Genomic DNA, 26274 nt, shown 5'->3' with positions numbered 1-26274 from the left:
ATTAAATTGGTAATTTTGGACTCCATATGGAAATATTACTTTCCCAAACTAAGCAAAAGTTGGATAATTGAGAATGCTACAGGGATAGTTTTAAAAAAAAATCTGCTGAAGCCACAACATTTGTCTTAAAGTAGGAGATAATTTTTCTGAGGTAATAAAGTGATTTCAGCGACACAATCGCAGCAATGAGATCTTAATTTCTAGTAGCATACGTTTAATAAATATGAATTCACGAACTGATTCAAACCCTGAAATAATTCTTGTTCCAATGTATATGACAGTGGGCTTATCAGGATGTTTGCACTGGACTTTACTCAATATAAGTAAAATTGCATGAGACAGAAAACTTCTAATGTTAATACTCTCCCTCTCTGTGGTGCAAGCATGCTAAGGTGCCTCCCAGTGGTTGATTTTATATTGCATGCCCTTGAACAGAGATGTCAAAATATTTTGTGGATGGAAATAATGTTTAATTTTTGAATTCTTAATTATATTTTAATTTCTATAATGAGAATTTAATTTAATTTTTTTCTAAAATCATTAACTATGCTTACACAGCTGTTTATCAGATAGAATTCCTCCTGAATTAATCATGAAAAGTTAACACGCATCTGTTAAATTGTTCTTTCCTAGTTACCTGGTGTTTTGTCAATCACTTCTGCATGTGCAGAGTTCAAACGTTATTTCTTCATATGCTAAGTGGAAAATCATTCACTAATGAAAAATATTCATTAGAATTTCAATTTGTGGCGTGATTGTAATTTGAAATGCAATGATTATGTAGGATGAGGCCAGTACTTTAATCAGAATTTGTCAGTACTATGGTGTTAACCTATGTTCCAAAAGTCCTATGTTTGAAATGCAAATGTACATTGCTAACTGCTTTGATGAGACATGCAGATAACTACTCAGTTATGCATGTATGGTTACTAAGTGCTATTAGACTTGCGGATCACCAGTGCATACTCTATCTGATTAATGATGCAGTATATCTCTTTTGGTCACCATTGGGGAAAAAAAAAGTTGATTACAAGGGTATTCACATTATTTCGTTGCTATGTGAGGAATTTCTCCTTTCCCTAATGCAAACTGGAGTCTAATTTTGAATCTAGAGTTGAAATTTTGCTCTGACCAGCATGTATACAAAATTAATTCATTCACCAGTAGCCCTCAAATTTGATACTGTGATATCTCCCCTTCATCCCAGAATAATAATCTCCCTTTATGCTCCAATTAATAGCAGTCTCTTCTTAGGTTGAAACAAATGGGACTTGAGTGTATCCTGTGTTTTCTGGGATCGGATTCCAAACTCAAAATACCAGCAAGAATATTGGCTGTCAAAATTACATAGCAATCATTAGGATGCAGTTGTATTGCCACGTTAATATTGATGTTAAATAGTTCTGGGTATGTGTTACATGATGATCCCTGAGATTAAATTCTAATCACGTGGACACCATCATTAAGGTATCTGGACATGGACACCTATTTTCACCTCCACAACATTAATTGACTCCACTCTAACCTCAGGTGTTTGGCTGTTGAAATCTTCATCCATGCCTTTGGTACATGTAGACTTGGCTCTTCCAACACACTGCTGCTTGGCATTCTACTAAACTGTATTTCACTTTTCTGTTTTCTATCCTTCCATATTCTACTCTTCTTAAATTTAAGGTCATTCCTTGCATGTCCGTGCTCCTACCAAGTCTGATTTTCTCAACATCTCTGAAGATTAGATTACTTACAGTGTGGAAACAGGCCCTTCGGCCCAACAAGTCTACACCGACCTGCCGAAGCGCGACCCACCCAGACCCATTCCCCTACATTTACCCCTTCACCTAACACTAGGGGCAATTTAGCGTGGCCAATTCACCTAACCTGCACATTTTTGGATTGTGGGAGGAAACCGGAGCACCCGGAGGAAACCCACGCAGACATGAGGAGAATGTGCAAACTCCACACAGAGAGTTGCCTGAGGTGGGAATTGAGGCTGTGAGGCTGCAGTGCTAACCACTGTGCCACCGTGCCACGCAAACCACTGTAATTGCTGATCAACATTGACTTCCAGTTAAGGAACACCTTGACTTCAAGTTGTCATCCTTGTTTTCAAATCCCTCCATGATCGTGCCCCTCACTATCTTTGTAATCTCCTCCAACCCCACATTCCTCTGAGATATTGTCACTCATCTAAATCTGCCATTTGAGGATCCCCAGTTTTAAATGCTGCACAGTATGTGGCTGTACCTTCAAATGATTCCACCTTTAACTCAGGAATTTTGTCCCACTTCTTTGATCAAACATTTGGCCAGTTGTCCTCATGTAGTTTAGTGCCAAATTTTGTTTTGGAGCATTTTTTTGAAATGACAATAGGGTATTTTGTGAAATTAAAGATGTTCTATAGTTGTTGTGAGGTGTTGGAAGTAGAGTGGATTTCTGAAGAACTGGAGCAATTCCTAACTGAGTTCCAGAATGCACTAAAGTTGAATGACTTTTGGTCTATGCCAAGCTACTCTCCCAACCTTTTGGTTCAGTAGTGTATTGGAGGGTAATTCTAATCCATTCTCTATTTTAAAATTACAAAACGTCAGCCACAGGAAAAAGCAGAGTTTTTACACACAACATAATTCACTTGACTCGGACTGGTAATGCAATATAAGTGCAGCCTGGCATGTCTGTTGTCCTCTCTGATGCTAGGAAGCATGGTAAGATGTGTAAAATGTCTGAGCTTGCAAGCCGCAGAACTGTGCACTCAATAAGAAAATCACAATTGGTTTAAATCTGCATATGAATAATTGTTATTGGTTGTTCCATCCTGTGCAGTTGGCACCTCTCCACCTCAGAACCAGCCTCATCAAATAAGATACATGAAGTTTTGAGATGGGTCCTGTTAAAATTAAGTAGGCACACATGCAAATTTCTATTGTCTATTTATTTGAGTGTATAACAGAAAAAGAAAGCAAGTTATCATCTGCTGCATTTATGGACTATTACCAGAAAATATTCAGTAATTGATTTTAGTATGTGCCCATTAACATCAGCGAGTCCATTTGTCCTTAAAGGAACATTTCAATTTGCACATTTTATAAATACACACATATATAAAACATCATCACTCTAACAGTATGGGAGGGTGAACAATACATTATAATAAAATGACAGGATTATCCTTATCTCATTTGATTTCTAAAACAAATTTTATCCCCAAAGAATCACAATTAAAGCAGGCAAAATATTTGATGTCTGGAAAGATTTGAGGTCCTGTCTCCCTGATAAAAAAATATCAAATCCAACAGTGGCATCTAAATTGAATAATTCCTGTGTATACTGATTCCTTATGGAGTAGTAATCCATTATCATTCCATTTAAGTAGGATTCAGAGCCATGTTTTAAATGCAACCAATAAGTTCACTGAAGCACTCCCTGGAACCCAGTGTGGCATAGTTCTATGGCATTTATTCATCACTCAGAATCACTCACCATAATGGAAGGAGAATGGCAAAATCAAAGATGTTCTTATTTCCAAAATGGTTAATGTAGCATTTCTAACTAACAGCACAAACCTGAATCAGGGTTAATGCAGGCCAAGTATACACAGTCAGTTTATTTTAGAAGGGTTTTGTTTTAATGCTTTATGTGATGACTATGAGATCCAAAAAATATATAAATTCCCCTGCGCATAAAAGTAATCTAGGCTTCCCTTCCTCTGCCTTTGTTGGTCAGTAAGCCCTGAGTCAAGCATCACTGGAAGCTGGCGTTGTGATTCCCTCAAACGGATGAGGTATTTAGCCTGAAACACCATACAGACAAGCACCAGATGCAACAGATCAATGAATGCTTGCTTATGTCAATTGCTGTCAGCATCAAGTACTGACTATTCAGTTTGTTTTTTCTTACAGAATTTATTTTCTGTAAACCTTAGTCTGTAAAGTTCTGAGACATACAAATTGAACATTCTACCTTTTTTTCCCTCGTTCACATCGGAGTACTGCTTTTGCCTGAAGGTTCATGTAAGCTTGGGGTATCAGTATAACTAATGTGCTCATTGTGAGTCTGTGGAGCCTTCTGCTGTTGTTACTGCTGCTGCTGCTGCTGCTGCTGTTTTACTTGCAGACTGTCTCTCCTCCTCACTCCTTCCCTTTCTGTTTGCTATCTCTCGCGCTCTCTCTCTCTTTCTCTCCTCTCCCATACAGCAATTCATTCCTACTGCCCGAGGAACCTTGAATCACACTGACAGCTTCAGGAGAGTGCCTAGGGATGGTTGGAGTCCAACAATAAACAACATAAGAGAAGGAAAACCAAGCAATCAATTAAGGGATTGTTCTCTTATAAATCATCTCTACAAGGCTGGCATCCCTGTGGACACTGAACAGAGCATTTACACGAGCAAACGGACTGCAATCTGCTTCGTGGTTTGAGTGTTTCATCACAAATATTGTCAGCTGAAGAACCCTTATTACGATTGGTTGGATCTATTATCCCTCCCACTCTGCCTTTCCATCCCCGCTGCTTCCAAACAGACGAAGGTTTCTTGATGGTGCTGTGGAAGTCAAAAGCAAGAGTTTCCTTCTGTCTGCTGTGAAAGGTTTTGTTTCCACTCAAAAGGGGCAGTGCAGACCAGCCAAAGCTGAGCTCTTAGGATAAAGCCAAAACAACTGTGTGATGAACTGAAGCTCTAAGTGCACTAAGCAGCTGGAAGACTGGTAAAATTATACACATACAAACATAAATAAAGATATGGATGAGAAGGAGAACAGCACAGGCAGTGTGGGGAGCCTGCAGCCTTCCAGTATCCACGTTTTTGCCAACACTTCATCCCTTCATGGAATCAGGCATATATTTGTTTATGGACCAATGACCATGCGTCGATTCATGTGGACTGTGGTATTTCTTGGCTCTCTGGGCCTACTTGTGGTGGAGTGCGCAGAGCGGGTGGCATTTTACTTTTCATACCCGCACGTTGCCAAGCTGGAAGAGGTAGCCGCAAACAACCTGGTCTTTCCCGCTGTTACTATCTGCAACTTGAATGAGTTTCGCTTTTCAAAGCTGACGGTAAATGATCTCTACCATGCTGGTGAACTCCTGGGACTGCTCAATGTGCACCTAGAGATCCAGAGCCCCCACATGGCTGACCCCACTGTGCTGAAAGCTCTTAAGGAGAAGGCTGATTTCACACATTACAAACCGAGGGTGTTCAACATGCGAGAGTTTTATGACCGAGTTGGCCACAGCCTCAAGGATATGATGCTGTACTGTAAGTTCCGGGGAGTTCGATGTACTCATAAAGACTTCAAAACTGTGAGTAAAAGTTTTCTTGGGGCCCATCTCAGCCATTCCACTTTATTCTATTTTCATCATCCTTCTTGGTTGTCCTGTGACATAAATACAAATCTCATCAGAGGGACGAGGGAAATGATTCATTAGTGACACATATTGGATTTTGATATTTTCCAAATTGACTTGTTAAGAATAATTAATAAGCAATTTGTTTCCATTGTGGAGACAGTGATACCAAAATGCAGCATTTTTTCTTTGCTATTAGTAGAAATCTGGGAATAAGAAAGCAAAACTTTCTTCTATCAATGAAATCAAGCTATCAACAGTAAGGATATATTAAGTCATGTCACAAGTGTTGCTTCTATAAATGTGTGAAAAATAATGGCTTAACTCAGAAATATCTGCTAGTGTAGAATCTGTAATAATACTGCTGTAGTGAGAATTTATGTAAGTGATAAAACCTACAGCCTTATAATAGTTGGTTTGTGAGGAGCTTCTGTCTGACCCTTTCACTGGATGTTTTTCATTTCACAAGTGTGCCCTTTGAGACAGTTGTTGGTTACTTTGTTTGGAGCTGTAAACATAAATATTCCTAGCTATTATGTTATAATTGGGAGTGTCATTGTCTAATTTATAGCAGTATATCAATTGTTCTACTAAGGATGTCATCTTTCTATTGCAATCTGTTACAAGATACACAAGCATGTTTATGTGCAGAAGAACAGAATGACATGTTGGGCAATATTGTGTCATTATACTGTTGATGTGTCTAGTGCTTACATGTTTTATTAAAACTATGGCAAAGAGGATTACTGTATTGTGTTTGTACTGTATTAGATATAAAGCTAGAAATTATTGTTATTGACATCAGGAGACAAATGCTTGACACCTTCACATGACATTCCTTCACCTATGCTTTCTGTAGATGTATTAATCAAATTATTTAAGTTACTCATACTGCTTAATGCCTCTGTGAAATAATGTACAGGGAAATCATTGTACAAAAATCATTGATATGCTAGCATTACTGGTAGTAAGGGTCTGCTATTGTGGGAACCTGCTACAGCTTCAAACATGGTGGTGTGGCTTCAGAGTTCTTGGTGCTTGCGCTTGCTGAAATATTACTTTAAAGCAATCCAGATTGTGTTCAACATCCCTTAGAAAAGAGCAATAGGTTAATCATTATAAGCTATACGGTATTTTAGCAAGTGAAGGTTGATGATGGGTTACAGCATATGAATGTATGTGCCTGTATTTTTGGCTGTCCCACATTGTGATGCATGAGTTGGAAGAGAAGGACACAGCTATGAAACTTCAATCCAACTACTCAAACAGCTATCACCACCAAATGAATATCCAGAAAATCAGAAATATTTGCCAACAGGACTCAAAATTCAAGCAGCAAAAGCTTTTAAGTTTTATTGACACTTGGTGTATGTTTGATGTACAATAAGTTCCATGAGTTCATTGAAACAATCAGTAATTCGTCCTCTTGTAACTGTTACTTTCCCTTGATGTGGCCGCTTTTCTTCATTAATCTTTTTTTTTGTCAGCATGTTAATGATACTTTCTGTGCATTCATTTAAGCCCCACTACATGTGCATTTACATTGTACAGCTAACTTAGTTTTCCTGAGTTGAGTAAAAGCCACTGTAAGTCATTGATTATGATTTTGTACAAGTTATTGAGGAAGCAAACTCTGGAAATCGGAATGCATCATGTGGAACCTTTTCCTGATTCTTCTTCGGGTCTCTTGGATGTGGTACAAAAGAGACCATTGCTAGAGGATTGAGAATTAATGACCGCTGAACTGAAATCTCTGCCAGACTTGAACCACAGATTCCTGTGAGCAATCTGAAATCAAGTCACATCCATGTTCTGAAAGAGACTTCAGCTGCAGTCCATACTACATTAAACTATTAGCACTCCAAAACATTAACACTCCAAAATAAACTGAAAAAAAATCTGCAAGGAGTCAAGATTAGCTAAAGATTGAATTCTTACGCAAGTGAAAGCTTCAGTCTGAAACAGACCAAACTTGACAAAAAAATGATTTCTAAACCAGGGTTGAACTGAGCCCAAATCCCATTGTGTGACTAGGTCAATGGAAAAAAATAGTATCAATTCTTGGAAAAACTTGTGGCCTTGTAGAAGCTTTTGAATGGATTATTTTCTCTCTGGGAGTCCACTCCATCTTTTATTTTGAATGGTGTTTAGTTTGCATTGAAACTTGCTTTCAAAGTTGAAGAGTTTCTGGATGTCTAACTACTTTTTGCAGTATTGACCGCAGAAAAGTGATAAGGAAATAGTTGACCTTGAGGGCTGAAGCCAAGAATAGTTGATTCTAACAATCATACTGATAACTCTAAGATATTTCCATATGAATGCAGTTCTGCTGTAATTAATGATACGTATTGACAGTTCCCCTACAAGTACCAGTCAGTACAAATGACTATCGAGGATCTGATATAGGTTTGCCTTGTATTTTCCTTTGGAAATGGTTGTGAGGTGCTTATATTGGATATATTTTTCTTTTCTCTTATCTTGGTATATGGATCTGATTTGTTATACTGTTTCCCTAACACCCAATATTGGACAAGCAACTGAATATTGAAAGTACCACATCCATTCTCTTTGATCCTGCCATAAGATTCTTTCCCAGGCAAACCAATTTCATTCCTGTGAGCAATCTGAAATCAAGTCTGTTTCATGAGATGCCTGCAGCTGACACATGTTGTAATAGGACCTCATTTGGATAGCTTTGTTCCACTTACTATTCTACTACAGATCTATGGGAGTTATAAATATTAAGTAGAGGAGGATTAACTACTAATAAGTCTCTGGCAGAAACATGGGTATTTTATGTACAAGCAGGAGTTTATTGCATAATTCAAGAGGTACATTTAGTTGTGGTTGTGTTCCTGAAAGATGTGACTTTAAGTGAAACACCTTTAAATGGAGCATGGATTTCCATAGGAATCACTGTTAAAACTGGAGTTAGGTTCCATAAGCTGGAAATCAAACATTATACCTGTACTCAGTAGGCTAAAACACAGTGCTTCAAATGGCTAAATTCCTAAATTGGTAAATTAAACAACTTAAAATAAAACAAATCTAAAAAAAACAAAAATGTAATGTTGTACTTTCTGAATCTCTTGTAGTTGTCCCTCTGAGAGTGAAACCCAGGGCCTCATTGCTAGGGGCTTGTGCCAAGTGGCCATGCTCATTGGGCTCCAGGCTACTTGTTGTGGCTATTGCTGGTTCCTACCCATGGTCTCTTACTGTGCCACACTGCAGCCCGAGGAATGCAGCCCACTCTCCAGGCCCCAGATCCCTTTCCTCCACACCGCTGGAACCACCATCAACCCTTGACCACTACTCATCAGTATTTCAAATCTGCCATCCACAAGAGTCTCTCCCCACCCCTACCTCAAGATCCACATGGACACAACAGTACTACCCCTCGCAGCTGGCCACAGAGCCCACTGTTCCTTTTACACACACGTACCCACCCACACAACTACACCCACACACCATATACATGAAACCTCATCCATGCAACCACGTATACCCACACAACCATACACACACAACCACACATATACACACACACAACCACACATACACTCAACCACACACATACATACACACATAGACACATGCAACCCCTCCACACACACATACAAACCCATATGTATGTACACACACACAGACCATACACACATTCACAACCATGCACACACACATCTCCCATATAACCACTATGCACAAATATATACACACACACATACACACATTGCTGGCCAAGATTGGCAGACCCCATTCCTACACATGTCATCACACCCTGAGGTAAGGGGCAGCTGGAAGTGTGGGACACTTTGATAGCAAACACCATCAGACTGACTATCCACTGCCTTTCTTCCACCCTGGACAAACTCCCCCACACTGCTCTACTAGTTGTGAGCCTTGATCCACTGCGGGAACCCAACCAACCACCTCTGAGGGAGGGGAGGAGAAGCAACTGAGCTCAGCAATGACTGACACTGTGCCAACCAGGAGGAGGGAGAGGATGCTGAAGGAGTGGCAGCCTGAAGGAGCAGTCCCATGGTATGGTGACTGAAGCAGATCCTAGAGGTAGCAGTAAGAAGTGCTATGGCATCCACTCCATGCCTACCACCTCCACAAAAAACACCACGGGCTGTGGAAAGTCTGATTGAGAGTGAGATTGGCATGATTCTGATGTAATCATGGTGAGTATAATAATAAACAATGTTAAATCTTTTGACAGTTAATGAGATTTCAGCTCCCAGTAACTTAATGACGTTAAAGTGAAAAAAAATCTTAAATGGGGCAAAAATTAAACATGGAATCACTAAGATAACAGATTCTATTTGCAGAAGAACTGGTTAACTGCATTTAATACTACTTAAGAGATATTGTTATCTTCAAGGAAATGACAGCTCGGTCGAAGCTAAATGGCTGTACGTTTTACAATTAACTAACAACTCACAACAAACTAGAAAGACTGACCAGTCCCTCCCAGAGATAATCATTTATATATTAGTGAGCAGACCTCTTTTAAACTTTCAGGGTTAACTCTTTCAGACTAACTGCCTTATATAACAGATACTGATTTTTTGCAATGTTTGATTTATGTTTGACCCTCAGATGAGTTTCCAATCTACCAATTCAATCACTACATCTGCTTATTCATCTCCATAATACTGCCTGCTTCAACTTACTGGTCGCTGAAACCCTCAACCTTGTCTTTTGACCTCTAGGCTTGACTATTCTAACACACTGCTGACTGGCCTCCCAGTCTCCCAATGTCCCACTTCTATTTTTAAGCACATCCCTAACTCAATTCACATCTCATTCAGACAGGAACAATTCAGATCACTGTGCTCCACTGTTTCTTGCAAATTAAGCATCCTTGAGTTTAACCACCTTAGATAGCTGTGTTTTCAGCTGACCTGGTCCGTAACCTCTGAAATTCTACACTCAAACTTCTGTTTCCCTCTCTCCTATTTGAAGTTATTCTTTAAAACCTATGTCTTTGACCAAGGTTTTGGTCATCAGTCCTGATAGCTTCTATGGTTCATTATTTATTAATTGTGCCCTTTGTGAAATATTTAGGCCATCATGTTACGATAAAGGTACTATGTACTGGCAAGTTGTATTTGTATTGAAAATTCAGATGTATGTCCCAATTTCAACATTTAAATATTTATTATTTTGTGGAAGTACATGCATATAATATTTTGGCATCTGCAAACAGCATTCATTAACCATATATAAATAACTAATCTGAACCACCTCTTTTGAAATATGGTACATGTTGAAGAGTTTACCCAGAGGAATTGCATCTTCAAAGTGAAGTTCCTGTACTCTGATGTTTATATTATTGGCTTCCATTATTCTGTATTGAAATGTGAGGGTACTATGCTCTCTGGGGTATCAATAGGCCTTTTTTTAAAGACTTGGACATGACTGGTTATTTATTCAAGTATAGGATTTATACTAGCATATTTCTTTAATTGCAAAATGAAATGTACAGCAATGTACAAGTGGCAAAAGAACTCTAGATTGCTGATTAAAGTATATAGCATGTTGTTGCAGTCAGAGTAACAGTTGGATAGTTGGAGATTTTAAACTTGCTTCTTGTTCTGTGGTACTGGTGGAGCTTGGCATACTGAAAGATTGGACAATACTGTAACGGCAGCATTTCTTTCTGTATCTGTAGCCCCATGTGTTCAACACAAACAAATAGATCCTTAAGATTTGACTTTCAGATCAAGCTTTGATGGTATAATGTTGTCAGAAAGCTTACAAACTTATCATGCACTTATCAGTGAAGCTGACAGTTACTTTGACATTGTGGCCTCATGTTTTAATGTCAATGAACTCATGACGTAATGATGATATGATGTTACAAGACTTAGCAATAGAGCTGAAGTGAGATCTCATGGCAATGACACTTTCCTAGCGTAAATCAATATTTGTATGTTATGTGAGCATATAAGTATAGATTCTGTTAAAGTGTCCCCAGACTACAGCAGAATCATTGAAGAGAAATGAGTCTACCGTCCTCCAGTCTCACTGATTGAAGATGAAACAGAAATGGCTGAAAAATACCACAATTTGTTAGTAAGCGTAACTCCAATAGCTATAACCATGAAAATACAAATTGGCTTGAATGTACACTGGGCTCAGATTGGTGTCTTGAATTGGTCTGCAGTGCAGGCAAACAGGAATCAGTTTGCTGAACATCTGTCATGTTGTTAGTCACTTCAATCTGCAGATGATTATTTTGTCTAGTCCTTGCAGCTACACAATGAATCACTCCACCCCACAACACAAACTTCATGAACCTGTTGTTACATCTACATTATGAGAAAGGAAACTTCATCACAATGCTCAGTGAGTTGGCAGTGGAAGCTGGTGAGTGTCTGAAGTCATAATTTTATGAATCAAAAGTCTAGTTTTCACTTAAATTTAGCACGTAACTTAATAATACATTTTAAGTTAATTTCTCAAATATTATTACAATTTTAATCCAGGGCTTTAAAACTTCTGAGATAAACTATAGGTAGTTAATGAGTGGTCGGTTTAGTCCAGTGTTTTTGAAGCTAGAATCAATTGTTTTCAGAAAGTATAAATAGAGGCTTCCCTCAGTACTGCATTTATTTGCAATGACTGCTGCCTTGGTTACATAGGGGGTAAAGTGAGAGTTTGATGAGTTAAAGGGAGCTTGGTGAGGGGAGGAAGTACTCCTTTCATATTATATGGTTTTCAGTCTCTTGTATTTGGCTGTTATAACTGTGCAGGAGAAGAAGTTGATTGCTCTGTTTAAATGATACGAAATTATTTTTAAAGTTACAGGCTGGCAGGTCAGCTTGGTCAAGTAGAGTGCACATCATCGAGATGTATGAAATCATGGAAAAGTCACGAGTTCCAGACAAGCACATCTGCAATGTCACTACACAAGCTTGAGGTCTAGGTTTTGAAACTTGAATGATATTTGGGGTCACTGTTTTGCACCTGCATGGCAGAAGATGATGGGGATAGCATACTTAGGTAGATGTTCACATGTTGGAAGCATATAGAAAGCATGGAAATGGATCACCACTCCGCAGTCTAAGAAAGTCAGGCAGGTAGTCCAGAAATCCCCTGACTTTCTATTTGATATTCCATTTTGGACACAGGTGAGGGAAATGGTTCTTCAGGAGAGTTCAGCCAGAGCCAAGTAGGAGACACCAAAGTTGGTTCAGCTGTATGGAAGTATGGGGAGAATGATGGAAAATCAATAGTGATAGGGAATTCTATAGTCAGAGATCAGACAGACACTTCTTTGGCCATAACACCAGGATGATATGGTGCCTCCTTGGTGTCTGGATAAAGGATGTTATGGAGAGACTACAATGTACTTTTCTGAGAAAGGAGGATCAGGTAGAGTTTGTGGTCCATGTTTATATCAACGGTTTGGGTAGGAATTGGGATAAATCCTGAAAGCAGAATTCAAGAAACTACATAGGAGATTTAAGAATAATACTTTCAAAGCATTAGTCTCAGGATTATTCCTAATCCAGCATACTAATGAGCAAAAACATAGGACAATTGAGCAATTGAACGTTTGGTTGGAAAGCTGGTGTAGGAGGGTAGATGTCTGATGTCTGGGCCATTGGAACAAGTGTAGGGAAGGTATGATAGTCTACACATGAACCTCACTGGGATAAATAGACTTGCAGGGAGATATGCTAGGCCTGGCCAGGAGGATTTAAATGAGATTGATGATGGAAACTTGAAGGCAAATTCAAAGCAGAGTGCAGGAGGCATAAACGTAGTGACTGTGAAAGATAAAAGATGCAAATATTTTTAAAAAGTACATATAAGCACAAGGAATACGGTAAATAAAGCAAATGATCTGAGGGCATAGATAGATACATGGCAGCTTTGACGTCATTGCTTTGATGAACTTGGCTTAAAGAAGGGCAAGGATGGCGGCTAAACATCCATGGATAGACAGTTTTCAGACAGGATAGAAAAGATGGGGATGCAATATTATTGGTTAAGGAATTGATCACAGTTATATGAAGGAAGGCCAAAGTTGGACTGTTGTATCACAGTTCAGGTCACCTCATGACAGGAAGGAAGTTCTAAAGAGAGAACAGAGGCAATTTACAATAATGTTCCCAGGTCTTGAAAACTGCAACTATGAGCAAAGATTAAATAGGCTAGGGTTGTTTTCCTTAGAAATGTGAGGTGTACAAATTAATGAGAGGCTTGGATAGAATTGACAGTGAAGACCTGTTTCTCCTTGTGGAGAGGTCATACACAAGGTGCCACAGATTGGGTAGTATGGTAGCTCAGTGATTGCTGCCTCATAGTGCCAGAGACAGTTTCAGTTCCAGTCTTGGGTGACTGTCTGTGTGGAGTTTGTACATTCTTCGCGTGTCTGTGTGGGTTTTCTCCAGATTCTCTGGTTTTCTCCCACAGCCCAAAAATGTTCAGGTTATGAGTACTGGCCATGCTAAATTGCCCGTAGAGTCCAGGGATGTGCAGACTAGGTGGATTAGCCATGGGAAATGCAGGGTTAGAGGAATAGGGCGGTGTTCTTGGAGGGTTGATGTGGACCCAATGGACCGAATGCTTCCACACTATAGGTTTCCATAATTTAAGGTGATCAGTAGAAGGATTAGTGGGAATATGAGGAATGCTTTCTCCCAGAGGATATTGGATGTCTGGGATTTGATGCACAGTTTGGTGATTCAGGTGGAAACCTTAAGCTCACTCAAAAGGAATCTGGATGTACTATCTGAAGCATTATAACTTGCAAAAGGCAATGAACCAGGTACCAGTAAGTGGAATTAGAATTGGCAGCTTCTTTTATCAGCTGACGTGGACATGATGGGCTGAATGGCCTCTTTCCGTGCTATGACATTTTTGTGATTCTGTGGTTCAGTGCTGAGTCTGACAACTGGGTGGACTAGTTGTTACATTGGGATAAAAAACACAAGCTCTATGCCTGATGTTGGAGAGCCATCTGAGGAGTACAACTGTGTGAACTGCTAACATGGGGAACAATCAACCAAAGTAGTTTATGGGGGCTGGTCTCATTTAACCTGCACTGATGCACTCTCGCTGTTCTGGTTAAGATTGAGATCAAAGTGTGATTGTATTTGGTAGTGTTATCATAAAAAAAAGAAATGTGTTTATTATAGATCTCAGCTGATCTTTTCCACAAGCTTGTGAAATATATTATGAAGATGGAGTCACTCTACTTAAATGTAAGTTGAATAAATTAAATAGGACTGCAACCAAAAAGGTGGAATTAAGTCAAATGGAAATGCTTCCTGAGCATTTAGAACAGTTCATGACCTATTGATGGAATTGAAAGTTAGCACATGAACATTCTTCATGTGCAGAATGAGGTTCGAGTTCTGCAATATCATTTGCCACAAAACAGAAGCCTTAAACTGTTTTGCAGTCTTGTGAAATACACTTCAGGATAAATAGCTTATGTTCTTAACTTTGTGCAGTATAGTGCAGATTCAGTTTAAACCTTGAAACAGTATAGGAATTAATAAGTGGCTCAGACAAACCTGTTGCCAAGCTCAAAGAGTTATGGGCTCACTGATATCCTGAATGCTGATGGACAAAGCTTAACTGTTCTGTGAATAGCTCAGCTGTTTATAAAAGTCAAAGGCTTTTTAAACAGCAATAACTCGCTATTAAAATGAATGCAGACATTTCTATTATTAACAGGTAATTGGGTTAACAGGTTTACTTCATCACAAACAGGAATTAACCATTCTGATATCTACATTCAGAGCAGAAATAATTGGATTTAAGAATTTAAATAGACCTCCTGTGACTTTGCTTGAGCCTGCTGCTGGTCCTCCTTTCATTTATTATATTCTCAAATAAACCAAATAGCATGCAGTTTCAAACTAATGGAAGCACCATGACGTATAATACACCATTCTGCTGACAGTGTATAGTTGTTCTCTCCTCAGGTTATTAGAGGTTAATTACTCTTGGAGGATGCATGAGTCAACTAGCACTCGGAAATCATTCTCATTTTATTTTGTGATGCAATACATTTTTGTGCTTTTCTTTTTCCTTTTATGCAGCTTTTTGTAAAAAGTGTGACAATTTATATATTCGCTACTTGACGTCTGATGAATAGTGCTTAAAGCTTAATATACATGTTAATACCAGCAGAACTCCATGGCATCGTTCTTGATGGGTAAATGGTTTTGCCGTTTCTTCCAGCGAGAAGAGATTGTAAATGGTGAACAAGCGTCACCTGGTGTTTAGACCTTTGCCCTTGCCTGTTTACTTTTCATGAAAACTGCAATTTGTTGTGAATGAGTGAAAGAAATAGCACGTTGCCCTTTACAGAGCAAGTAACAATGCATCGCCTTAATGATCAAAACACAAGATAGTGAAGTAAATAGCAGAGGGTACGTAGAGCGCAACAGCATAGAGCATGTCTTGGGAGAGAGGAGGGCCTGGAGACAGTCACCAGCATCTAAACGAGTAGAAGAGAAGAAGATACAGAGACCATGAACAACTCTTAAAAGAATGAGAGAAAAGAGCACCCGTGGGTTTGAAATGCTGAAGTTAAATGAGAGTCTGTTCAATTATTGGACACTCCCAGTGTTTCAAATGCATGTAAGTATAGTTCTGTATGTATAAGAGATGTCTTTGGGTTATTGGATAGTGTCAAACTCCAATATTTCTGTTTCTTGTGCCATGGTACAGAACCAAACTGCATTTTTCACTATGTGTATATATATATATATAAAGTTTTTTTTATGAATAAAGTATATTTTTAAAATTAAAAACACCAACTGGGGACAGCAGTTTCATAAAGAGGAGAGCAGACCTGAGTGTGAAGGCAGGAGACAATAAATGACATAAGAGAGTCCCTTCAGCCAGTTTCTAATTGTGAAAGAACTGTGTGATGTAGCAGGAAAACAGGGAAGTGATTGTTGAGTATTTCTACTATGCCTCTTTTGATTGGGCAAAAGATTTAAGTAAGAATACAGTTCTGCAACTGAAGAGTACAGTAAGGAATTTCACTTTTAAAATATATCACATTCAATTAATTAATTAAATAAATAAATAAAATAGAGATTGAAGAACAGGTGGTATGTTGTAGCTCTAGTATGTGGGAATCGGTGGATGTTGATGAGATTCACAGTGACCACATCTGTAGCAAGTGTCAGTTGCTTGAGGAACAGTTGCAGAGTGCCATACAAAAGGTTATTACTCTAGGTAGAAGCTCGTGGTACTGGGGGTAGTGTATTAGCATAGATTGAGGATTGGTTAACACACCGAAATAGATATTTGAGATTAATGGGTCTTTTTCAGGTTGAGAATGTAGAACTAGTGGAGTACCACAAGGATCAACCCTAAACCCTCAATTATTTACTATTTTTATTCATGACTTGGCAGAGGGCCAGAGTGTAATGTTTCCAACTTGCAATATACAAATTGATGGGAGGGTATGCTGATATGAGGACAAGAGAATTTATTTAGGCCAAGTGCAAGGGTAAAAACTTGGCAGATGGAGTTAAATGTAGGCAGACTGCTATTTAGGTGGACAGAGACTCAAACAAATGCAACACAGAGGGATTTGTGTGCTCTTGAACACAAAACACAAAAAGTTAGCATGTATGCAACAAGTAAATAGGAAAGCAAATGAAATTTTGGTCTATACTACTACGGGGTTGGAGTTTAAAAATAGGGAACTCTTGTTTTCACTGTCGAGAGTGTTGTTGAGGCTCCCTGCGTAGAGTTTTGGTCCCCATATTTAAGAATTAATATAATGGCATTGGAGGCAGTTTAAATGATATTCACTAGGTAGAGCCTTAGGATAAAGAGGGTGACTTATTAGGAACAGCTAAGCAGATCGGGTGTTTATTCATTGAAATTTAGAAGAATGTGGGGTGATCTTACTGGAAAGTACGAAATTCTGAAAGGACTGACTGGCTAGATGGGACGGTGTTTCCACTGGAATTCTCTACCGTAAATGATGGTTGAGGCTAGATCATTGAAAGTATTTAAAGAGGTAGTTGAGAAATTTTTGAAATATTGCAAAGTTGATTGCTGTGAACTGTTGGTACAAAAGAGGAGCTGAGGCCTAGGGTATGATCATATTAAATGGTGAAGCAGATTTGAGGGGCTGAATGGTTTACTTCTGTTGCTATTTCTGCTGCTTAATGGGTCAGAAACAGGAAATGGAACTTACCAGACACAGAAAAAGAAATAAAGAGGGAAAGATAGATTTAAAGAGGCATAAAGACATAAGGTTAAGTATGTTTTACATCACAAAGTCACTTAGCAACAAAAACTGAGATGTTAAATTTGTACCTGTAATTCTTCAGAGCTGGAAACATTATTTAGTAATAATTAAGTGTTATTTCAAGAAGGTATTTATATACTTATTGAACACACCTTTATTTTCTACAGTGAGTTTAATCTATAACCAGTATACAAGAACAGAAACAGTGGCTCCGTGGTTAGCACTGCTACCTCACAGCACCAGGGACCCGGGTTCGATTCCAGCCTCAGACAACTGTCTGTGTGGAGTTTGCACATTCTCCCTGTGTCTGTGTGGGTTTCCTCCAGTGCTTCGGTTTCCTCCCACAGTCCAACGATGTGCAGGTCAGGTAAATTGGCCATACTAAATTGCCCATAGTGTTAGGTGCATTAGTCAGGGGTAAAAATAGGGTAGGGGAATGGGTCCTGTGAGTTACTCTTCAGTGGGGCGGTGTGGACTTGTTGGGCCGAATGGCCTGTTTCCAATCTCTAGGGGATCTAATCTAATCATTGTATTCAATCCATTTGAATGGTGAATCAGCTACTATGATGCCAGATTTGGAAAACTAACAACAGATAAACACCTTTTGGATTTTTGTGTTTAATCACTCATCTGCCCGAGCCTAAAGTTGTTGTACAATTTCTGCAAAAGTAACACTGGAAACTACTGGACTCACACTACTGCAGTAAATTCTGGCTCATTAGATCATGTCATTTCCATTTTATTTCTCAATATGATGTAAAGTTCTGTTGTTCACTATCTCTCAATGAATCTAAATGTGAACAAAAGGTTATTAAAAAAACAATTGGTTTCACTGTATGATAATTATACTAAGCTGGTCCTACTGATTTAACACTATATTTGGTAAACCTTTGTTATTTGAACTTGAAAATCTCAACAGAAGACGCCCTATTCTATTTCACTCGTACACAAGAACTTCCAATATATTACTGATCTTCACTTCTCCTGAGTCCAACCCTAGGTAGGCCAGCTAGAGTTCCTAGGAATTCACTGTAATTCTCCTCAGTTTCACAATCGAGCATTTAGACCTCTGGAACACTCTCCCTCAACGAGGATTCTTCAATTAAACATAATAGACAGATTCCTTGAGCCCCTAGAACATTTCATTTTGAGCACAAGAAACACTCTCTATTCCTACTCTGTGGTTCCAAATCAGGAACATCCCAAATTCTAATGGCTTCTACACTTTGTTTTACCTGTTAGCAGACATACCACTGACTAATCATATCTTCCAAGCTAATTGTTACTGTAAGAAAATGCAAAGCAAAGACCACTTCCCTGCAATCTATCCTTATGGCAACATCATACCTGGCATGTCCAGATAGAGATTTCAATTAATTAGCTTCATTTCTCAACTCTTTCCTTTTGACATGAAAAGCATATGGACATTTTAAGGTCTTCTATATTTTTCTTTTGCTTTCAAAGTTTTATTTAATCTGGGATCCAAATGAATAATTTATCCACATCATGAAGACAATTGTATCCTTCTCATCTGTATTGAAACACAGTAAGAGATTACCCATTGATCAGAGTTTTCACGCATCTAATTCTGACCTTATCGAGCATAGGGTACACTTTGAATTACAATTAGTTTAGGCTCTGTTCACTGGACTCTCTCTGTTAGTTTTCCCACTTAGATTTAAAAGAAAATCAATTCCTAAAAGGTACAAATCATGAAATCACATCTTCACAAATTTATCAATAATGCTGTGACAGCTGCTTGTACGATCATCCTGAATATCTGTTAGCAGCTATTTAATGCAAACTTTAATTCTCAACAATCTCAGTGATTGTTGACTGTATGATGAGTTGTTAACCAGCTGGAAACTGTTAAGTACATGGATCATGGATAATTTAAATCATGTTGTTGATTAGCAGCAGCATTTCCTACTTTGTACCCTCCCTTCCTCCTTTCACTGATCTTTCTTTGATTCTATATTGTTGCTTATACATGTCTCATACTTAAGGGCCAATTATCACTTGGGGAAATTGATTTTAACAGGACAATATGAGCCTTTGGAATTGGCAACTTTACTGACCTCTTAAATGTAATGATTAGCTCACTGCAAATGTTCACAGGAGTCTACTGCTGGGCTATCATTATCATCCACCTGAAATGAGCTTTTGACCTCTCCTGTATTCAAATGAGCTCTCCAATGATACACTTAGGGTCCCAATTTCACTTTTAAGAGGCATGGTAATAGACCTTCCAATTTGATTACTTATCCCTATGTTAAAATGAAAAAGTAACCATGATTGTATTAATTTTGTGAAGCCAGAAAGTGATGTGTGTTTGATGGTTGCCACTGATTGCACACAAAGACACAAAGCAGATGTAGTGGTCTCATGAAAACTGCAAGTTAGCTATTACACTAGGCATACAATTGTACTTGTCCAAACACTACTCTTTTCATTAAAAAACAAGCAAATTGCATGCATCATCATTTATTGTTATATATGATCTAATATACGTAATCACAAAGCAAATAAAAATTCAGTTCTAAGGTATTTTAACTGTACTTCCATTTACGTGAATCTCTGCGCGTATGTTACAAACGTAGCCTTAAAATTGTGCATCTTCTAAAGGTTCTCATGCATGTTGTCACTGGATTTTCTGTATAATTCCTGTGGTGAGTGATATTTTCATGGTAACTGTTACTAATTCATTATTATTGCTGGAGAACAGTGAACCTCTGGATAGGTGGTCATTATAGGTAGTGCAATCACTACTTTCTGATCTCCGACCTGCAATGAAGGTATATCTTTGTCATTGTACAGAGATGCCTGTGATTCTAATTATAAATCTGATTGCTTTTGTCCATCACATATGATGCAGGTGATAATTGCTCTGCACAGGTACCAAGTTCTCACATGGGTGAGAGCACTGAATGTTGAGTGCATTTCTGAAGAATGCATATGTATGATATTCGACTTTGGATGGACTGTTTTTCTGTCTTTAATAAGTGAATTTCCCCATCAAGAAGTACAATTCTGGTCTGGGTTTCTGGATTTTGTGATGATCTCTTTGATGATTTTCACTGCCACTGTGGCCTTTCCCTTTTTCCAGGGATAATGTGGAGATGATGGATGGTATAGAATATCAGAACCCTTTATAAAGCAGCTGAATTCTTCACTCATGAATTGAGGGCCATTGTCACTTGTCACAATGGCTAGAATATTGAAGTGACTACATTCTACAGCTTTGCTGGTATTCATTGATGTCAGTTGGTCGAGCTCCACTGTAGTTACTGACTGATGTTGACAGTTCCTGCAAGTTCCTGCAAGAATGAAGAGGCCAGCCTCAGTCTGTCGCCATGTCTGCCTAGGATGATGTGTCACAGGCAATTCTTTAACTTGTTTTGTTTGGTATTCATTACAAGCACTACACTAGCTGGTGCTTTTTAATCTTATTACTTATGTTTGACTGGTACAGCACTTCTACTGCAAAAAATACGGAGGTATGGCATTGAGGGTGAGTTGGAGGTTTGGATTAGGAATTGGCTGGCTGGAAGAAGACAGAGGGTAGTAGTTGATGGTAAAGGTTCATCTTGGAGTGCAGTTACTAGCGGTGTTCCGCAAGGATCTGTTTTGGGACCATTGCTGTTTGTCATTTTTATAAATGACCTGGAGGAGGGGCTAGAAGGTTGGGTGAGCAAGTTTGCGGATGATATGAAAGTCGGTGGAGTTGTTGACAGTGAGGAAGGATGTGGCAGGTTACAGCAGGATATAGAGAAGCTGCAGAGCTGGGCAGAAAGGTGGCAAATAGAGTTCAATGTAGTTGCCTTTGCCTTAAAATATTCTTCTTTCTCTATGTCAAATATTTTTCATTTCTAACTGAAGCTAATTCTCATTGTGCCAACTCAATTTCAGATTTTTCTCCTTTCATTCTAAGTCATGATTCATTAACACATGCACCTCAACTTTATGAGATTCGGCATTCATTTTCACCTTCAATATATCTGCTTACTCTCTCAGGTTTGCTTCAGTAAAAAACTTCAGTAATTCACTGTAATATCTTCTGCTCCCAAAAATATCTTAGCAGTTCTCAGAACCATTTTGAAAGTCCAAGCTCTGCAATAAATTTCACATGTTAGGGGTAGATTCTTTACTCAGCGAGTCGTGAGTTCATGTAATGCCCTGCCAGTAGCAGTGGTGGACTCTCCCTCTTTATGGGCATTTAAACGGGCATTGGATAGGCATATGGAGGATAGTGGGCTAATGTAGGTTAGGTGGGCTTGGATCGGCGCAACATCGAGGGCCAAAGGGCCTGTACTGCGCTGTATTTTTCTATGTTCTATGTTCTATGAGACTCAATACCTCGATGGTTTGCAAGGATGCACTTCGGCATCTCTTTTCTCATCTTCTTTGGGGGAATAATGACTTTATTTCCTTTGTACAAAATGCCTTCATGAGCTATCATTTCATCTCTGTGTGCCTGATACTCTCTTATACCAACAGGTATGTCCTTGATGCTGTTAGGCTACCATTTCATCACCGTGTCTTGAAGCACATGAAAGCTGCATCTTGTTTTGTAGCTTCACTGATTTGAGCAAGGAGCTTGTCTTTCACATTGAGTGTCTCTGCTGCATCATTGGTATCCAGAGCATGTTGAGTTGTTGCTTCTTGTTGAATGTGAAGGATTTCACACTTTGTCTTAACTCCCTCAACTTTCTTCATAGAAAGGCTGCTCTTGACAATATATTGAAAATGTACACCAATTACCCTTGCTTGTATTTCATGTAGAGATTACATTCTGAAAATAAAGTAAGGTTCTTTGGAGATGCAGTGAGCAGATAGAAATGGCTTGAGGAGGATGCATTGATGTGGCTTGTGGTCAGACCCCACTGAATTACGCTGTCACTTTGTCTTTGCCAAACAGGTTTGATTGAAACACTCACGAGCAAAGACCAGGCAGTTATTATGTATCTGAGCAAAGCATAGTTCAAGTCGCCTTAATGCCTTGGATGCTTGCTGCATGGGGGTTGCTTCAAGTCCTGGTTCACTAGCATCATAAAGCAGGGTGACTTCATCACTGACATTGTAGAATTTCACCACTGGTGTTGTCACCTGTTGTTTGATTCGAGTAAAAGCTTCTACATGTTCTGTGCCCTGATACCACACCACACATACTTGCATAGAGGTTCACACTATAATGTCAAAATAGGCAAGAAATTTGCTAAGTAGTTCACAAATCCAACAGCTTGTTGCACTGCTTTCACATCTGTTAGTTGCTGCATCTCTGCTACAGTTCTCACCCTGTCAGCATCCTTTTCCTGTCAATACATGATCTACGTATTTCAATATCATCTACTTCTTTTGTTCAGGTTCAGTTTCATCCAGTGAGCTATCTCTAGGCGTTACACTAGATTCTAATTGTGGTCTTCTTTTTAGTAATGACATCTTCCATTGTGTCTGTATATCCATGGAACTAACAGAGCTCCACAATAGCCTCTCCTCTGATTATCTAATTACTGATTATCTCATGCTATTGGCTCTGTTAAGTTTGGAGCAGTGGAACTGCCAAAAAGCATGTGAAACCATCTGTAACTCCAAAATGGTATCCAGAAGTCGTTATAAAACTGCTGCTTTCATGCAGTTTCACTTGCCAGTATTCATCCTTTACATTGAGGATGTTATAGATCTTTACCTTGATGGATTGTAGTAATATTTCTTCAATGTTGACATGGGTTAATGAGGTCTCTTCAAAGCATTATTGAGATCCTTTAGATTCTGCTTTGTCTGGAGTATTGTGTCCAATTCTTGGGCATCATACTTTAAAAAGAATATGAGAGCATGAGAAGGACTCAGAAAGATTTCCAAGAATGCTTCCCGAGATGATGGACTTTAGTTACCTGGACAGATTGAAGAAACTGAACATGTTCTTCTAATAGATGCGAAGGTTGAGGGTAGTTTGATGATGATACTCAAAATTATGAAAGGTTTAAACAGGGTGAATATGGAGAAACTGCTCTTATTGTTGGAATGGTCAAGAACTAGAGGTAATTGGCAAAAAAGGATCAATGGTGACTTGAAAAGCTTCTTTATGCAGTGAGTGGTCAGGATCCAGAATGCATTGCCGAGGGTGGCAGAGACAGATTCAATCATAGCTTTCAAAAGATAAACTGGATAATTAACAAAACAGAAAAATCATTGCAAGGCAACAGAGAAAGGATGGTTGAGTGGGACTTGTAGAATTGTGTTTGCAGAAAGTTGGCATGAAAGGGCAAGCTCACTATTGAACTCCAAAAAAGCAGGACGTGAAGATCTGACAATCTGTCCATGGCACAGACTTCTCCTTTCATGATGACACTTTAAATCTGACATTAACCCAATATGGTCTCCATGCATGCAGCAGCAATGATGTCAGTAAGCAGGGCAAACAGCCAATTGCATTAAAGCATCTTGCAGAAACATAGAAACATAGGAAATAAGTGCAGGAGTAGGCCACTTGGCCCTTCGAGTCGGCATCACCATTTAATATGATCATGGCTGATCATGCAATCTCAGTATCCCACTCCCACCCTCTCCCCAACCCCCTGATCCTTTTAGCCGCAAATGTCACATCCAGCTCTTTCGTGAATTTATCTAATGAACTGGCCCCAACAGCTTCCTGTGGGAGAGAATTCCATAGGTTCACAACTCTCTGAGTGAAGAAATTCTTCCTTATCCCAGTCCTGTATTACTTATCTCTTATTCTTAGACTGTGATCCCTTGCTTTGGATTTCCCTAACATTAGAAATATTCTTCTTGCATCTCGCTTGTTCAGTCCAATCAGGATTTCATATGTTACTAGGAGATCCCCCTTCTTCTTGTAAATCCAAGCAAGTACAAGTCCAGTTGATCTAGTCTTTATTATATGTCAGTCCTGTCATCCCGGGAATTAGTATGGTGAACCTTCGCTGGACTCCCTCAGTAGCAAGAGTGTCCTTCCTCAGACTCGGAGACCAAAACTGCACACAATATTCAAGGGGTGGCCTCACAAAGGCCCCATATAACTGCACTAAGACATCCTTTTTCTGATACTCAAATTCTCTCGCTATGAAGGCCAACATGCCATTAGCTTTCCTCACTGCCTGCTGCACCTACATGCCAACCTTCAGCAACTGCTCCACCATGACGCACAGGTCTCATTGCATCTCAACTTTTTCTAAAGTGCCACCATTTAGATAATAATCTGCCTTCCCGTTTTTGTGACCAAGGTGGATAATCTCGCATTTAACCACATTATATTGCATTTGCCAAATATTTGCCCACTCAGGCAGTCTGTCCAAGGCACCATGCAGCCTCTTAGCATCCTCCTCACGGCACACACTATCACCCAGCTTAGTGTCATCTGCAACTTTGGAGATAACATTCAATTTGTTCATCCAAATCTTGAATGTATATTATGAACAGCTGGGATCCCAGCACTGAACCCTGTGGTACCCCACTTGTCACTGCCTGCCACTCTGAAAACGACCCAAATATTCCACCTCTCTGCTTCCTGTCTGCAGCAAGTTCTCTATCCATGGCAATATATTACGTCCGAAACCATGATCTTTAATTTTCCTTACTAATCTCTTGTGTGGAAACTTTTGAAAGTCCAGTCACACAACATCTATTGATTCACCATTGTTTACTTTAATGGGCATATTCTCAAAAAAATCCAGAAGATTTGTGAAGGATGATTTCCCTTTAGTGAATCCATGCTGATTCACTAGGACCGATTTTGTCACCGCTTTCCAAATACTCAGTTATTGCATCCTTAATGATTGACTCCAGAATTTTCTCCACCGCTGATCTAAGGCTAACTGGCCTATAATTCCCCATTTTATCTCTCTCCCCTTTTATAAAGAATGGAGTTATATTAGCTAGAAGGCACACTAAGAAGCTTTAAGCATTTTATCCTTTGTTGTGCTGCCTTACCATTCTCATTGAGTGCCATTCTTCTGCCTTCTTCCCCATAACACTGCACTTAGATCCTTTTCACATAGCTCTAATCCATTTTTGAGCACCTTAATTGAATCTGTCTTCACCATACCCTCCAGCAATGTATTCTATAAATGGTGCAGAAAAATTCTCTTCAACGTGCTGTAGGAACGTCTGCCCCTCTCTGGCTTTTATTCTATTACAGTCTCAGTCCATATTCAGATAATTAATGTTTCCCATAACAACTACTCTATAATTTTTGAACCTTGTAATTTTCTTGCTTTCTTTTCTTGTTCTTCTATATCCATCCCAATATGCGGCAGCCTATAGACTACACTAAGAAAAGTAGTTGCACCATTTTTATTCCTCATCTCTAGTCAAATTGACCCATGGCATCCTTTTCCTCCTGTGAACCTTCTGTCCTCTTTCCTATCTTTGTACTTTGTACCCTGAAATAGTTAATGCCCTGTCTTGAGCCAGGTCTCTTTTATAGCCACAACACAATATTTTCACATGATAATCATGACTTGTCAAAAGAAAGGGAAAGTTTTGATGTTTTGAATGTGTATCCTTCATTAGCTGTACAGAATCACATATAACCAGAGGGAAAGAACTGTGTAGAATGATGTAGTACTGGAGATGTGAAGTTGTATAGAATGATAAATAACTACAGGCATTGAACTCTGTGGAATGATATGTAACTGGGTAATGGAACTGCAGAGGATTATCCCTGACTTGTA

General features: G+C 39.0%; 1 protein-coding gene across 1 annotated transcript in view; it reads left to right on the top strand.

The window, feature by feature from the left end:
* LOC122539947 (acid-sensing ion channel 2-like) overlaps positions 1-26274 on the top strand; it is a 1330135-nt gene that overhangs the window by 73496 nt on the left and 1230365 nt on the right. The window contains exon 2 of the mRNA XM_043675161.1: positions 4191-5295. Coding sequence (XP_043531096.1) covers positions 4735-5295 — 561 coding nt within the window. The 5' untranslated portion in view covers positions 4191-4734. The remainder of the gene's footprint in view (positions 1-4190; positions 5296-26274) is intronic.

The sequence above is a fragment of the Chiloscyllium plagiosum genome, chromosome 33 (assembly GCF_004010195.1).
Source record: "Chiloscyllium plagiosum isolate BGI_BamShark_2017 chromosome 33, ASM401019v2, whole genome shotgun sequence".
In the NCBI taxonomy this organism is placed as follows: domain Eukaryota; kingdom Metazoa; phylum Chordata; class Chondrichthyes; order Orectolobiformes; family Hemiscylliidae; genus Chiloscyllium; species Chiloscyllium plagiosum.
This window is presented reverse-complemented; position numbering and strand designations above follow the sequence as displayed.